The sequence below is a fragment of the Pelecanus crispus genome, chromosome 1 (assembly GCF_030463565.1).
Source record: "Pelecanus crispus isolate bPelCri1 chromosome 1, bPelCri1.pri, whole genome shotgun sequence".
Taxonomy (NCBI): Eukaryota; Metazoa; Chordata; class Aves; order Pelecaniformes; family Pelecanidae; genus Pelecanus; species Pelecanus crispus.
This window is the reverse complement of record NC_134643.1, coordinates 107,096,768-107,113,639: the sequence shown is the minus strand read 5'-3', so window position 1 is coordinate 107,113,639 and position 16,872 is coordinate 107,096,768. Positions and strand designations below refer to the sequence as shown.

Here is a 16,872-nt window from a genome sequence, read left to right as displayed (position 1 = left end):
AAGAAAAACAATGGTAGCAGTGTTCTTACAGGTGGCTGCAGTTTCCTGCCAGGAAAAAAAAAGAAAAATACTAAAAAAATACCAATATTTTTTCAGCAAACTGAACATCAGAATTTATTAACTCAAAGATATGTATTGATAGAGACAGAACCGTAGCTAACACTTACAGTCAATAGATCTTGATCTTCCATTTTCTTTTCGGAATGACTTTAAAAAATTATTTTTTACTAAATTGTTTCCCATTGAATTGAAGTTGGAAAAAAGTTTGGCTGCAACCATGTCTGTAGACTTTCACCTGGAGGTATATCTGTGGATATTTCACTACCTCTGCAGTATTTGCTGGTCTGGGTTTCACTTGATACTGTCTTGCCCGTCTCTTTCTTAGTGCTCCTTCAAGGATGCAGTGTAATTCTTTACTCCCAGGTGCTTGTGGGTCAACATACTGTAGGATCCATACTGACACAAATTTGAAGCTTTAAGCTTAGTAATTATTTTGACTGGGAGTCAGAGATGTATTGTAGTTAGTTTGGATCCCCCATTACTGCCTCTTGGAGTTTTGAGTTCCCACGTGCTTTGAATTTTAAGGGAACTAATAGGAAGGTTTTGTTTGGGATCACCAGGGAATCAGAGAACACATACATAGCCGTGGAGGAAACTAGTATTCAAATATTTACCTGATTCTTTGTGTGATGACAATGAATTTGCAAATTTAACCATTTTACTTACTGAGTAATTGCTTTGAAAGATTGATTCACTTAGCACTATGGAAACATTTATTTCTTGGGTGAGGAAGGGGGAACAATGACCTCCAACTCATTAGGATGTGCATCTTTTTGCTGTTTGGTCTGATTGGTGGAATTTGTTACCTTCAGCATTATAGACAGTGGAAGACTTAAAATGAGGAATTCAAATTTAACTATTTAATGTGTTTGGTCAATTATTCCTCAAGAAATTTGATAAAAGATTACATTACCTTTTCCTTTCTACTTGCATGTGTAAATACTAGAAATTCCTGTTGTGCTTCATCAGCTTCTTTCATTGCATTCCTCCTTCCCTTGTTATGGGAGTGAACAAATGTAACTTGTTTCTTTTGATTGGGGAATCCAGATCACCTTTGCATTGTCTGTTTACTTTTTAAGATTTCTGCACTCTGGACATTGAAATATTCTCTGTATTTGCTCATTTCTTCTTATGCAAGTTACTTTGTTTTGTTCCCTTTTTCTGACCTCCCAAGACTTATTTTTGGAAGATGTGTATCCACAATCTATTCCTTTGGAAAACCAGAGCTGCAGATTTTTGGTCTCTTGCTTCTGCATAGAGACGATTGTTTTCCAACCCTGTGGTAAGCTGACATTTCAGAAATGTGGTAGGAGAAAAAGAAGTTCTTAGTTCTGGGGTTTTTTTCAATAGTAAATTCCCATACAGAGACAATCTCTATTTCTGTCGTCCCCCGTCCCCCCCCCCCCCCCCCCCCCCGCCCCGCCCTGCAAGGTTGTCTTTGATGCTCTGTCTTGAGGAAGATGTTCAGTTTTCAGGCACATACTAGTTGTAAATTCTCAAACAAAAAATTATACCCCAAAATGTGTCTGCCACTATGTGAAATGGCATCATAGCCTCTGGCCCAGGGCTGCAAGTTCTCAATCCCTACTCTGGCAAAACTTGTATAATTTACACTTGCAGTTTTGTGGGCGGGATTCGGTGTGAGACTAAGGTCATCTCTTCTGACCTGTATTTCATTCTTAATCCTTATCTTTGCAATCACAGAAGCTCAATTATAGCTGTAGACACAGGCTGAAGAAAAAATACTCCAGCCAGGTAAGAAACTACCAGTAGAAAATGTCAAGAGCTGAAATCTTTTACAGGTTTAATAGAAAAGTAGACTGTATGGTAGTTATTCTGTCTCTTAGTCTAAGGACTTATAATAGTTACATGAGGATTTGTAAGCTGTATCTGTAATAGTTAACCTTCACTATTTAGACAAATAAGGTCAAAAGTTTGTGGTGTTGTTGAATGTGAAAGTGAGTTAACTGAGTAATGATTCAGAGTGGGCTGATTTGACATTGAGGAAAAAGATACTTCATCCTCAGATGACAAAGAGACTTCGTTTTAGTGGATATCTCTCATAAGTATTGTGTAAATTTGGCAGAGTTTTAGAAGCAGTATATGCTGTGTGTATCAGGTCTATTTTGTCTTCAAGCCTTTGCTTAGGTATTGAACAGATTCAGATTTTTTTGATAGCCACTTTATTTAATTAGGGAACTATGGTAAGTTGTTTTTTGTTGGTTTTTTTTTATTATTATTATATACTTTCTCCAACAAAGCCTAGTTTTAACTTACATTTTTGTGGCATTTCATAACATATAGATCCTGTGCAGTATTTAAACAACAGCATATACATGCTATGTGCAAACTACAAAGAAAATAAACCTTTTAAACTTGTTGTTATTGCTGCTCTGCCTAGTGCTGATATGTCATGTATGCATTGCCATTACCTATGCCATTCCTCTTTTTGAGAACTTTAAGTGAATTGAATGCAATTTGAGAAGTTACAGAAACACATGAACCAGCTGATCTTGAAGTGAAAAAGAAAAAATAAATCAGTATTATAGATCAGTGTGCATCAGGCATTCCTGTAGCAGTCAGTGTGCCTAACCTTACCTGCGAAAATATGAAGTAATGTGAACCTTTCTTTTTTGAGGAAGAGTTAATTTTATTTAGACAGCATTTATTGTGGAATAAAGATATATACATGTGCATACTGACATATTGCAGAACCTGTGATGCACATTGACTTGTTGACTTGATTCTTTTTTTTGTTTTTTAATTTTGGTTGTTTCAAAAGTCTATACGGTCAGTGTCTTTAAAGTGGAACAGATTGGACCTTCATTTCTGTGTTAAAGCTTTCTGTGAAGAACAAGGGGATGACTGCATTTTTTTTTATTACTAGATTCTTTGCATGCTTTGTAAAGACCCAGATGTAGAAATGTGTTCATTTGAAGTCCAGAATTTGTAACCGAGAGCTTATTCACTGTGCAAAGCAATTATTCCTAGTTACTAAAACAAGTATTTAATTCCTTAGATTAAGGTCCACTATATATACCGTGTTTAGGACTTTAAAAATGGGTCTCACTGCTTCAGGCCTGACTCTCACACTGGAACTGGTGTTATAGTGATATAAGGGCGGAAATTTTTTTTAACCAAAGCAATAGAGGTGGCATGCTACTATTTTGATGAAGTCAGGTGCTGATTGCCCAAACTATAGGAAGATTCTTCAGCATATAACTGACTTTAAAATTATCTTCTATTTTCTGTTTGAGGTTCCCCAAATTTATGAGTCTCCAGTTCCCTCTTTAAGTGGTGTTCCAGTTTAGAATGTACTGGTGACATTACAACCAGTGGTGAACTGCATTGGGATGTAGACCCAGCCTGTGAAGGCTCAGGTAAGAGTTTGGATTTTTGTTTGTTTTTTTAACTATATGGCACAGTTTTGGTAATACTTTTTTCAAAAGCTTTATCAGAAATGATGAAAGTACTTTTTCAGAATTTTTACAAAACAAAGCCATATATTAAAAAAAGAGGCATTTACCTGAACTTCTCTAGGCTGGTTTCATGGTCATGTTTATTTCCCTGCCTGAGATGTGGGGTTCCGGACTGCAGTGCCACTTCAAGGGGTGCTGGTGATCTGTGGCTTCAGGGGACTTGAAAAAGGAAAAAAGTGAGTTTAAAATTGCTACAAACTGAGCTCTTTTCTTAACTATGTTAATTGGAATATTTAGGATGCTTCCTATATGTTGTTTAAAAATTCTCATGTTACAAGTGAAATGCATTCACAAAGTTGTAAGACGACATCAAAATAATAGTGAAATGTGGGAGGTTTAAGCCTACATTGGCATGGACTACTACGTGGAAAACGTTTCATTTTCACTTACTGTGATTGAATGATACACAGGGTAAAACATACCTACTTTTTACTTACTGTTGTATAATGTGAGGTCTTAATAAACTTTAGAAGTGCTGATAAGGGTAGTAAATGTAATTTCTTATGTTTATAATTAAAATGTTAGTTCAGTCATATTTCTTCTGTTCATCTTGGTCTGAATTAAAGAGCTGATGAGATTAGCTTTGCCAGCCAAGTAAAATGCTTGGCAGCATGATATGCCTTTTAAAAAAGGACATATAAGCTTATAGAAAGAATTGGAGTGCAAGAACAGAGTGCGACCGAGAATCACTGTCTTCTGTCATTAGGCTTTTCAGCTTGCTGTCCAAGACCACCTCTCCCTTTAGTGCTTTTGATACAAGTTAATCCCAGTCATGGGCTTCATAACTGTGAGTCGGTGATTAAAGCCAGCCTGCTCTTGAGAGAGGCATACCAATTCCTGTGCTGAGTCAGCTGGAATACAGGTAGATCATCTTACGACATGGTGCATCTTTACACCAGCTTTTTGCTCTGAGTTACACTCTAAAAAGTGGATTACTACTCCGCTGAAAAAAAACTCCACTGTAAATACTTCTCTTCTAAATTAGAAATTGTATGTAAAGCACACTTCAGTTTTGGAAAGTGAAATATATTAATGTTAGAAGTCTCATACTTAAGAGCTATGTCCCATCTAGATCTAGATGATAAATTCTGTGGTCTGGCTTAGGTGTGTTTGGTGCAAGGCATGGGCATGTCTGAACGAAAGAGAAGACAAAACATGACTAATTTTACATTCCCCAGTTATGGAAATAAAATATATAAGCCCAGTTATCAAAACAAGCTAGCCTCCAAAACACACTGAGTTTGCCTCAGACTGTCCTGGTCTCTGTTCTTTACTCCTTCTCCCCTCCCCTCCACTAGGTATCAGTGCAACGAAGGAACACACTGTGATTCTTGCACCAACGGCTGGGAATGAAGTATCATTTGAGGATATATATTTAAATCAGCTTTGTCAATTTGGCGGCTTTTATGGCTGTACTACAAAATAGGTCATGCTGGTGATTCTGGCCCAAACCTGGAAGTGAGCTTCCTGTAGGAGAGAGTGTATTATTTCATTGTTTTCCTTGTATCAGATCTAAATGTATGTTAAAATTCCTTCAGCATGCTGTGATATTGGTGGACTATGACTCAGTTTAAAATACAGGATATTAAATCCTTTTAGCTTAGCATGAATTTGTTTATAACAGAAGATTAACAAACTGATCCACTATATGGTAGCCTAGCCAATATCTTTGAAATACTTCACCGATTTATGTACATCACTTCATCTTAAGATAATACAGAAGTTAAGATCTGGTCTTCAGAGGTGACAAGGAAAATAGACTCACAGAAGATACTGAACGTTGCATCTGTCATTTGTCTACATAATGAATGCAGTGCTGGTGATAGTTACTAACTGGTAGTGTCCAGTGGAAAAAAAATGCACTTCACTGCTGGGGTTTCGATTTTTTTTTTTTTTTTTCCTTTTTTTCTGTGATTAGATGAGGATTTTTATAAGACTGATTGGTGTGGTACTGTGATAAACTCATGAAGACATGTTCTCAGTCATCAGATGCCACAGAGGTATAGCATCTAGGAATGCAGAACTATCGAACTGTCATATAAGTGGGATGTATTTTGGTGCTTTAATGTTTTAAAACCAGTCTATATGCTGTTACATCTGTAAATAGTCTCATCTTTTACATTTTATGCTCATAGGTATAAATATTGAAAATACTGGTATGCCATTGAGTATTTTATGTTGAAGTATAAATATTCTGCAATTTACGTCTAACACATGGTTTGAAATACTAGTGTCATTTGGTAGTTGGGCAAAGGCTTTAGGAGTCATGATTCTTCAGTGTTTTTCCTGACGTGTTATAAATTTGAAGAACATAGTAAAATCTTTGGTAATGGACAGGCATCTTTAATATCGACATGTCAGCAAGCTTCAGGCTGTTCAATGACTACCTAAACAAATACATAATGATTTGAAACAAGTGGCTTTGCTTCTGTCATGCCTAGAAAATGCAATATGGCTGGCTGCTCATAAAACAAACCCAAAGCTTCCTTATGTTGCTGCTTTTTATTTTTTATTTTAAACTAACATATGATCGTGACATTGCTGTGCAGTTCTCTGCTGCTTATGTTTTAAGTTGAAATCTCGTTTTTGTTTCAGATTCTCCTTCTTCTGTGGTTAACAAACAGCTTGGATCCATGTCACTTGATGAGCAACAGGGTGCGTGTGACAGGAAATGCGCTATACCCAGCCATAGTTGATTGCAATGCTTCCTTTTAAAATTGCCTTTCATGATGATAAACAGTCTAAAAATGCTGTTCATCTACATAAAGTAGAATTCTGTAAGCAGATCTGCTGGAAACTCATTAATTATTTAATTATCAATACGAGTAACAGAGTAAGGTTAATTGTTGTTTTCAAAATCCATCCTATGCTCAATTCGTAATGCGCTCAATGTAGGTATAGTAAATGTCTTATGTACTCTACAGACATTTAGAATATTTTTTTTAAATGCAAAGTAAAATTAATTCTTTAAACAGTCTTTTTCCTGAATGGTTCTTCTTGGATCAAAGTGTAAATACCAAGATTGAAGTAATTTTTAATCATATAATGCCAAATTAATTTATCTTATGTGAGAGAGATGTGCAGCTTTGTTATACTGGCACAGTTTTGAGTAACTCAAGAGCACCTATTGCACTTAGGTGCATCTTACCTCTGTAACCCCTTGTCCTACAGCCCTTCTGCTAAACAAGTACTGGTGTTTCTCTGTAGATGCCCTGTGGGCTGGTGGTAGAAAGAACACTTGTGAGCTTTCTCTATGCCCATTATTCATCAGTCTTCAAATTGTGAGCAGTGAAGTGGGCCATAGGTGACCCTCTTCCAGCTGAACCAATGTTATCTGCAATGAATATTTATGCCTGAATAATTAATGAGTGATAGATGGTAATTTAAAAATAGATTTCCATACACTCTGCACTATGCTTACTTCCATAGCAAAGCCTCTGTAGAGATTTAATAGCTCAAATCCCACAAAAGAGCTGGCTGTTTCATCTTGTTTCACGTTCTAAACTAGAATGCCGTTTTGAAATCTCATTTCTGAAAAATAGTCTGTTTGGCAGCTGTTGAGATTATGGTTTATTTTAGGATGCCAGAACATTGGAAAGAAATCAAGCTGTGTTTTATATTGACAAAATAAATTCATTTTGTGGAATTACATTTTGTGATGAAATAGCCTTATACCTCAATGTGTGAATCTGCTAATTATTCATAGTTCAGTAATCTATATCACTCCAACAGTCAGAGTTAGCTGGAAAGCTTGCCTATAATTAGTGGCCAAGTTATGCTCTCTGTTATGAACTCAGAATAAAGCATTATTTGATGAGAGCAGAGTAAACTAGAAATAACATAGAAAGTCTGTATGTTTACTGAAGTTCTTAAAACTGCAGAAGTTTTGGAAAACTGATAAATTGTTCCATGAAGTTGTGAATTAAGCCCATCTGACAACAAAGATAAAAACAGAAGTTTTGGTCCCAGGAATCAGTTCCCAAATCTGCATCAGATTCCTCTTCAAGCAGGATCAGTTGCCTTAAAAACTAGTTTGTGTATTACTGTTGTTAATTGCATAGTTGTAATATAGACCCATAGTTGTAATAGACTCTTGGTTGTTTTTTCTGTTAATTTTTTCCTGAGTTAAGAAATTACTTGAACTAATGTGAAGAGGTTTCCTCTCATAAAAGCACTTCAGGTTTTTTAATATGCAAAAAAACCCCAAATACATTTGTTTATCCAGACTTTATTGGTAGACCAGTTCTTTGATTGTTTTAAGGCAATGTTTTTCTATTGTGATGGTAAGGATCACCTGAAGAGACACAGAATGTTACTTCTAGTTTGGAAAACTAGGAGTTTGGAAAAGGAGGTAATTTATCAGGAAATCTGTTGTCCAAATGATAACCAGAAAGAATAACTTGCTGAGATCCAGTCAGATTTTTGAAGCTATACTGCATATTTGAACAGAAATCTCAGAAAGGAATGAAGGAAGTCATATCAGTTCTTTTTATATAGAAATGCTTTTTCTTTCTTATTCCTATATCAGCTGTTTTCTGTTGGATCAGTCTCTTTTGTTGGCATATTTATGTTTTAAGACTGTTTCTGGGTTTAAAGATCTTTTGATACTTATTACAAATTTATTTTGTAATATTATTATATGTATTACATACAATACAATATTACAAAATATTACTTATTACTTATTACAAACATACATTTATAATGCCATTATTCTGACAGTCCAGCAGAAGCTATAAGTCATTCCCATCTGTACAAAATGGTTTCAAATGGATTACAGTGATCTATACTGGCTTTAAATTTTTTTTTTTTTTTCTTTTTACTGTGATTGTAATCATGGAGGGTGGCTGTTAGATTTGTCGCAGTGTAAAGGCAGTGTTATGACTGTAAGGTACTGCCTGAATTGGTATGATTAAAGAGGGAACCTGAAGCCAGAGAACTAGCTTGGTAACTTTGAAGTGTAAATGTGTGTATGCATCCCATACCATCTTAATACTGCTTCTGACATACACAGAAGCCATACTCATTACTGATATTTCTAGTTCTTTGTAAGTTAGCGCGAGTGTTTAGTAATCCCTTGTGGTGATGTCAATATATGATTGTTCAGTGCCACGTTATAGATACTTGAGCTGGCTCAGAGCAAGCTGCTGTATCAGCTGTGGCAGAGTTAGTTCCTCATAAACAGTACCATAAGTCCTTGAAACTGTATTGGCATGTGTTGTGTCCCAGCTAATTAGCTCTGCCCCCAAGTCAGACGAACTGCTTGAGCGTTGGTATGCATACAGAGCTTTCCAGATCTATAGTGAGCTCTGCAGGTACACGCTCAAGAATTTCGGACCTGTGCTTCATTGTAAGGCACAGTGTGGTCTGTACTGCCTCCTTCGGTAAAGTGCAGTACTATATCTAATTAGTACAGGAATCATCTAGACAAAGACATTGTATGCCTTGGGCCATAGATTAGGCTAGTCCAAAGAATTATTTGATTTTCGGTTTTCCCTTAGACGTCATTGTGCCTTATACTGACTGGTATCAGCATAACAGTCGGTCAGTATTCCTCACTAGGTAAAGGAATCTCCACCCTTCCCTCTGAGTTCAGCTGCTTCTGATGAATTTTCATGTGTTAAGCCTTCCCATGGGTTTCCTATTTTCTGAAATACGCCACTTGCTTTCTCCTCTTTGGATCAAATTTTCTCCCTTCAGCAGTAACTCTCTGGTTTTCGCCCAGAATATAACCCTATCTTCAGAATGTACAAAGCTGATTTTCTTACGAGGAGGTCATGATTAGTGCTGGATCGGAATTATTTTGGAAGTTTTTCATGAAAAGTCATCTGTCCTCTTCTCATGGGGTTGCCAATAGACCGGTGAATAAGGCAGCATTTGAGATGTGGGAAACTAGCTTGAAGTTCTTTACAGTGCTAGTTTAGCTAGGTGGTGCAATCTGTAAACCCGTCTCTATGCGATTACCACTTCATAGTTAAGAGCCCCAATCTTTGTGTTACACTTGCACAGGTGCATTTTCTAAGGCAAAAAGTGTGTATGAGGGGCATTGCTTTCAGTTGTGGGGTTTGGTTGTTTTTTTTTTTTTTAAATAATATTATGAATGAAACTTCATCTTCAGTTTTAAGGGTGGTAGTTTAAAAGTACCTTCCCCCTGTAGGCACCTGGAGAATGGACTACTTCGTGGGAGTGTCTGTTCTAGGACAGGGTTGCTTATGAAATAAGAGTGTAAGTTGTTGATAGTATCTTTAAAGTATAATGTGTTTGGCTGTAAAATCTAAGTAAAGTTTCAAGATATTTTTTAGGAATTTGGAATAGAGTTTAGTAAGGTGTTGACTAAAGGTACAACTTTCTCTTGGAGCAATTATTACCCTCCTAGAGCTTGTAATCAGATTAATAGTTTTGGCAATAGCTCCCCCCCTAAGTCACAGAAACTGTACAAGTTTTCCTCTTCTTCATTTTTTATCAATGTGAGGTAGATCTGGCCTGGTGGGATGAACATAGTAGTGAAAGAGAACAGTGCTTCATTCTGATCTAGTGAGTCTTCGGCAATCGCATTGTTCTTCTTGAAAACAAAGAGATCACGACTTCTGGATTTTATGTCGCTTCTCTAAAAGAATGTTCAATTATGTACTAGGCAAAGCTTATTAGCTTTCTTCACAGAGGCTCCCATTCAGCTTTCATTAGCAGTGTGAGTTTAATATAGTGAACTACACAACTAATTCTGTACAGTTTATTATCAGATTCTTGTCTCATCTGTCTTTTTAAAAGTTTCTTGTTCTTATTAGTGTCAATTTCATGCCCTAAAGCTAGTTTAAAGAAGAAACTGACCCAATCCAAATTGTAGCTCATGTTATTGTAGATTTAAGAAAAAGCTATTACACAATATGGTTTAACAGCTATCTGTCTCCAGAAATTTGTAAAAATAATTTCTCAGTTAGCCAGCACCCTCTTTGGATAAGTCTACAGCAATTCTTCCAACTTATTGAACAAATTTGTGAACAAATAAAAGCATTTCTTCCACAGTAAGCACAGTCAGAGGACAGTCTTTATACATCTTGGTTAAATTTTTTCATGTTGAGATTTTAAGACAGGAAAGCACTGTTATGATAGTATGATCAGAGCTTTATAACTCAAGCCTAATATTCAATTAGGTTCATTACAGGATAGCAATGTTTGGTTACTTGGGTCAGTAGTATTAACTAGTTTTGTGTGGAAGCAAATGTTGCATAGCAGTATCAAGTTACCGTATAGTCATTGTCTGGTGGCCGTCTCAGACTATTCAAGGCAGTAAGTTGTCTTTCTTTACTTATCAGGGTTCCCAGTTCAATGATATGTCTTTTTTGTACCTATTGCAAGGAAGGTAAAGAATTCTCCAGCTATGTAATTTTTCACTCTTTCAGTGTCCAGCTCCTGATGACTTGTGCAGTATGTTGGAACGATCAGTATTTCTACTTGCTTAGGAAAGGATGCTCAAAGTTTGAACAGACTTCTATACTAAGAGATGCTGGCTGATAGTTTGCCAAAAAATAGAGAAAGCACCTGTTTAGTTAAGAAAGAACATGCCATTTTTGTTCAAAATATCTATGTATGCCACTATAAAGTATTTTCTTACATTTGTTTCTTTTCTTACTCAGTTTATTTCAGGAACTGGAAACCTTGCTTTTGATCAGTTTTATCCTTGCTCCACTCTAACAAGAGTGTAACTGGAACCTTTAAATTGGAGAGGCTATGAGCTTTTGTTTGCATAGAATGAGGCCCATGCCTTATGTGTGATTCGGATCATGGTTGTAATTGGTTCTCCTTCACGTAAAAATATTTCAATTTTTCTTACAGGGTTTTTGTGTTTTGTTTTTGTTTTTTTTAATTTCTTTTCAGAATATGTAGAAATACATATTTAAAGTTCTTTGGAGCAGCTGATCACTGCTCTGATCCTGTGAGTGGGCTTCTGCCTGGCAGCAGTTTAAAAATACGAGCTTTGATCATTAGGTTAAATTCTTATGTGTTATTTCATAGTTCCTATAACTTAATTGTATTTTTAAAAATAAATATCCTGTGGCAGTATTGTAGCCATTACTGTTTTAATAACAGCCTTTTTAGTGGTGGAATTTGTAGATTTGTGCTTGAATTGAACGTTAGATTTTAATTGATGTTTACCCAAAGATGATCTGAAGCTTTTACTTTATTATAAGTGTCAGTCTGCTGCCAATACTGCAAGTATACTTATAGTCAAAGTTCTGTACTCTATACACCAAAGACAATACAGTCCTGAGATAACAAGCTCAGCATTCATGAAAAGCAAGACCACATAGGCTACTTAGCGGGTTTTCGAGTGGTGCTTAATACTCAGTAAACTCCCGTGTGAGTTCTGAGAGAATGGCACCTCTGTGGTGAGGCTTAATCTGATGGTACTTTCCATGAACTTTTTACTGTTGCCCAAGGCCACCTTCAGTATTAATGGCAATTGTGCCATGTGTATAGATAGATTGTGACCATGAATTTTACTCAAGAGTGGTGGGTGGATGGATGTCATTGAGCAGTTCTGTTTTGGAGGAGCCCCCTGAACATCCTTAAAACTATATATGCAGCAGATGTTTGGCAGACTTGCAGTGGTTTTCAATTTGATTCACTTCTGTTGCTTTTGGACATCATGAATAGTTCATTCTGCAAGTACTTCCCCTTCTGCTTACAGTTATTATAATATGAAAGGTTTTTTAAACCAGAAGCTCTTGGAACATGAATTTACAGTGTTTTTATGACAACTAGCTGGCAGTTTACAGCAGGTCTGAGGATATTGGTAGTTGACTGGGTTCGAAGTAGAAAAAAAAGTAAAGGGGATGGTGATTTTTCTAGACCACTGATTGTGTCTAGATCTCATAATCTTTTTTTCATGTGTATTTACTGAGGCAAAAAAAGACTGAACACCACTTCCAAAAACATTTTATATTCTTATTATTAATATACTTGATAGAAAAGGGATCTGCTTATAAAGGATAATATTCTGTGTACACATACCTATCTGCAATTTTATTTACCTGCATGTTGAAGGACAGCATCTTCTTTGCTCTTACAAATACAAATAATTTTAGGCCATTTTTAAAGCATTGCAAATGTGTTGTGTTTACTCTGAAACTTTTTAACTTTTTGCTTGGGCTGTAAGAGATCTTAAATAGACATTGTACATGTTACTACCACATTTGGCCTTTGTTAGGATAATTAAATGAATCTTCAGAATTATAACAGGTTTACGTATATTACTGATGCCCATCCAAACTTTATCAACCCCATATTTACAGAGAGTGATAAGCCACGAACAGGAACAGGTGAACCAGTTTTAAGTTTGCACTACAGTACAGAAGGAACAACTACAAGCACAATAAAACTGGACTTCACTGATGAGTGGTAAGAAGTTAATTTTGTTTTTTACTGGTTATTGATCAGCACATATCAGTAACACTCGTCTATCATAGACACAGATAAATTATTTTTCTGAATGGTGTATGTATATTTTTAGGTGTATACAGACAATTTGAAATGGCTGTAGTCCTTAATGCATTCAGAATGTAAAAGACAGTCGTACTTTAACATGAAATTAATGCAAGAGCTTTTTCTGTGATATTTTCTTTGAATATTTTTAATGCTAACATAATTTGAAACATGCTATCTTCATCAAACCCTAACATAATATTAGTGTTCACTGTCTTTAGTAAAGCAGGGTAGTACAGTGGTGGAAAGGTGGTCCGGGGCTAGTGCTTAAGTTTTAATTCTCTGCTTTACCAGACTTCTCATATGGTATTCTGCAAATTAGTCTTTCTGTGGCACAGTTCCTCAGTTGTAAAACAGTGAAATCAGTATTTCTGTGTCTGAGGAGTGTTGGTGAATGCATATGGTTAAGATACCAACTTTGTGGGCTGCTTAGATATTACAGTGATTGCATCCTTTTCAGGTAATAAACACATACTAACTGGCCTGACTTACTTGGTTTTGTATTGAAGTCTGTCACTAGAGCATGTCAGGATCTCCCAAAACAACCACAATCCTTATTTTATCTCCTCTTTCTTCTATTCCTTTGCTTATGTTTTCAGAATTATTGTAGAAGACAGCAAGTAGAAATGCTTGCTGGCATTTGTTACTGAGTGGAAAAAAAAAAAACCCCAAACCAAAAACCACCACCACATTTAGCTACTCCTAAGTGCTGTGGCTTTAAACATGAAACATACACCTTGCCCATAGTGATTTGGAAACTTTGAACAGTGATCTTTGTGGTTTCACAAGAATTAAGACTTTGCCCATGTGAATCTGAAATACTGTGACAGTTATGTTTAACCAATCTATCAGACTATATTTCTATTTAGAGCCCAAATCCAGCAAACTTTGAAAAAATAAGTTTTGCTGTAATGCTTTGAACTAATTCTGCATTTAGTTTTGTAGTTGTCTGATGTTTTAGGATAGGCAAATTTCACAAGAGGAACAGAGCATTAGCAAATGTTTTGTCCATTTATTCTAGTGGGTTTTTTAATGTAATAATAAAATATTACAACCACTGTATCACAGAAAACAAATTTTATTACACAACATAACACTTTGTTTCTGTGTTTATTTTAAAACAAAATGCATTTTACACTTCAAACAGTTAAGTGATTCTGAAGATGGAAACTTCTGTTCAAGGTGCAACAGATAGATCAATAAAGAAACTGAAGCTAACTTAGTGGAGCTTTTGTAGTGGGTAGTATAGTGTGGGTAGTGAGAGGAAGAAGCATTTCCTAGCGGGACAGAGTTGCAAGGCATTGTCAGTTCAGAGGCTAACTAAAAACATTGTGCCAAAGAATGGAATAGTAGAAGTAGGATGCAATTCCACATAACAAAATGATGCAGTTGAGGACAAATAACAAAAACCTAATCTGAAAGTTGGGAGTGTTGTGAAAATGAAATGGAGGAAGACATGGACCTACCAGTCACTTCATTCTCAATATAATGCAGCTACTAGAAAGGCAAGTATGATCCTAGATGTCACCAGCTGGGAGACTTCAGCCAAGGATGAGAATTACTGCTGCTCAACTCTGCTTTGCTTTGTGACTTAGAATGCTGTGTGCAATCTTCGTCATGCTTTTGAGAAAAGTGATTCACATTGGCAGAAGTTCAGAGAAGGGTTATGTGGAGAACTGGGGAAACAGAAAACCTGCTCTGGAAGCAGATAGTAGGGCTTAATGTAATGAAAGCATAGGGTGTTATTTTGCTCTCTCAAAAACATCCTCTTCATGTAACTGCTGGTGTGAAAAATAACATTGAAGTAAAAATTAAAGCAGAGTAATACATGAATGTAAATTAACATTGAACTAGAAAGTAGATTCCTAAGAGTCAAAGAAAATCTTAGTGCTTAGACTGTGATTAAGTTCATAAAAGTGATTATGTTACGTGAGGCATGAAATAGCAAAAATCCTCAACTGGGTGTCTAGCAGTACCCTTCTTGTCTGTCCATTCAGAAACAATCCTGAAAATTCTTAATTTAGAAGAAATACTGTAAGGGCTAACAAAATTTTTCTACATACTTCAAATCCAGTACAGCTGTGAAACAGACTGTTGATCGTCAAGATGAGTAAAAGCCCTCATATCTACTGTAAAATATAAAAGTACTGAAGTCTAGACTAGATTCTCAAGAATCTAGACTAAGCATGATTTGTGCTGCTTCTAGCAACGTAGCATATAAAATAGTTTAGTAGTAACATATACAGGTAAGAAGATACTTGTAACAATACAGTCTAAATTCTTGAGAATCATGCTTATAATTCTCATAACTCATCTTTGTTTCTTCTTTTGTCCAGTGATTTACCTAAGTTTGAGGCCACAACACAGATGTGGGACAGGAGAGAATGGGAGAGCTCAGGAACAAGGCTTTGCGTTTCCTAAAATAAGGTCTTTCCTAGAGAGTCTAAAAACGTTAGTTTTGATGACATTCAGAACAGCAGTGTTACATGTTTCCTGAGGAATAATTCTCCTTATTGTAAACAGAAATTGGTGTTCCACAACAATTATCTGAATGTGAATGGGGAGTAAATCTCAAGTACCAGCTTATAGTAAGTCTTGAGAAATAACAAAACTTTGAGGACTGAAAGCTGACATCAGAAGTCCATGCCTCAAAATATACAGGAATGATAGCTAATGGTGAAGAACCTGGAGGATTTTATCTGAATCAGTTTTTTAATTGGATGGGATAAGATTATGTATTAGTGCTCAACTGACAGCTTGTAATACCTTTAATAAGATCTCTGATCACTTATACAGGTAAAGAATGTGTAGATAGTGAAAGAGAGCAAATTCTTTGGAGTTCTCACAATATTTTGAAAAGCAATGAAGAAGTCCTTTAAAGGTTCAAAAAAAAAGATAGGAAGGAGAGAACAGGGTTCTGAGATGCAGAGGAATAGTGTGGGATGAGTGGCGATGGACATAATAAAAGAGAATTTTGAAATTGCTGCGAAGGTTGTTAGTTGTAGCTCCTGCCAGGAGCTACTGAATTGTGAGATTGCAGTGAGAAAGATGATGATGGACAGGCTGTGCCATTGCAATGATCTTTTCTATTTACATTATTTCTAAATTTTTTTTCTTTTTTTTTACATGTTATGTTGCCAGGAGCAGCACAAATTCAAGCTCTAGAGGGAGTGGAAGTCATTGCAAAACTGAAGGCCAAGAAGACTCTGTAAAAACAAAAGCCTCAGAAGAGCCAGGGCCTAGCGATGAAAAAACAAGTAAGATAACGGCATTATTTCTGTAATGTTAAGGTAAAAATTCTGCTCTTGTGTGTGTTCATGACTACCACTGAACGCAATGGGAGTCTCATACACACGCATATGAAGACAGAATACCGCCATAATAGAAAATTAATTTTTTTTAGGAAAGAAAGAGATACCAACCTGAGATAGTTGCAAATAAATATAAACAAAATTAACTTATCCTGTTGTTAGTTATAAAACCCTTATTCTTTTTTCGTAAGGACATATGCTGCCCCAATTTGTATCGAAAAATAGAACAACTGCACTTTGCAGTCACAAGTGAGTGCCAAGTATTTTGTTACATTTCTTTCAAGCTTTCACTGTATTTTGTTACATGTGGTTGTCTTGCTCAATTCCTTTCCAAAAGGGCAGGCAAGTCAAATGACTGGTTCCAGAGAAACATGTTTTTTAAAAAAAAAAAAAAAAATCCCTTTTAATACAGGGATAACTTAATTTCTGTCTTCAGAAATAACAGCTTTCAGTAAGTGATCATCTGTTTCAAGAGTATTAATGCTGGTTTTGCAGCTAAAGTTCTCATAGCATAGGATATTCAGTATATTAAGGAACAA

General features: G+C 36.0%; 1 protein-coding gene across 2 annotated transcripts in view; it reads left to right on the top strand.

Annotated features, from left to right (window-relative positions):
• DCAF6 (DDB1 and CUL4 associated factor 6) overlaps positions 1-16,872 on the top strand; it is a 92,708-nt gene that overhangs the window by 52,117 nt on the left and 23,719 nt on the right. For both annotated transcript variants that reach the window (XM_075709462.1, XM_075709455.1), the window contains 3 exons: positions 6,135-6,194; positions 12,833-12,938; positions 16,164-16,279. In XM_075709462.1, the coding sequence (XP_075565577.1) occupies positions 6,135-6,194; positions 12,833-12,938; positions 16,164-16,279 (282 nt within the window). The remainder of the gene's footprint in view (positions 1-6,134; positions 6,195-12,832; positions 12,939-16,163; positions 16,280-16,872) is intronic.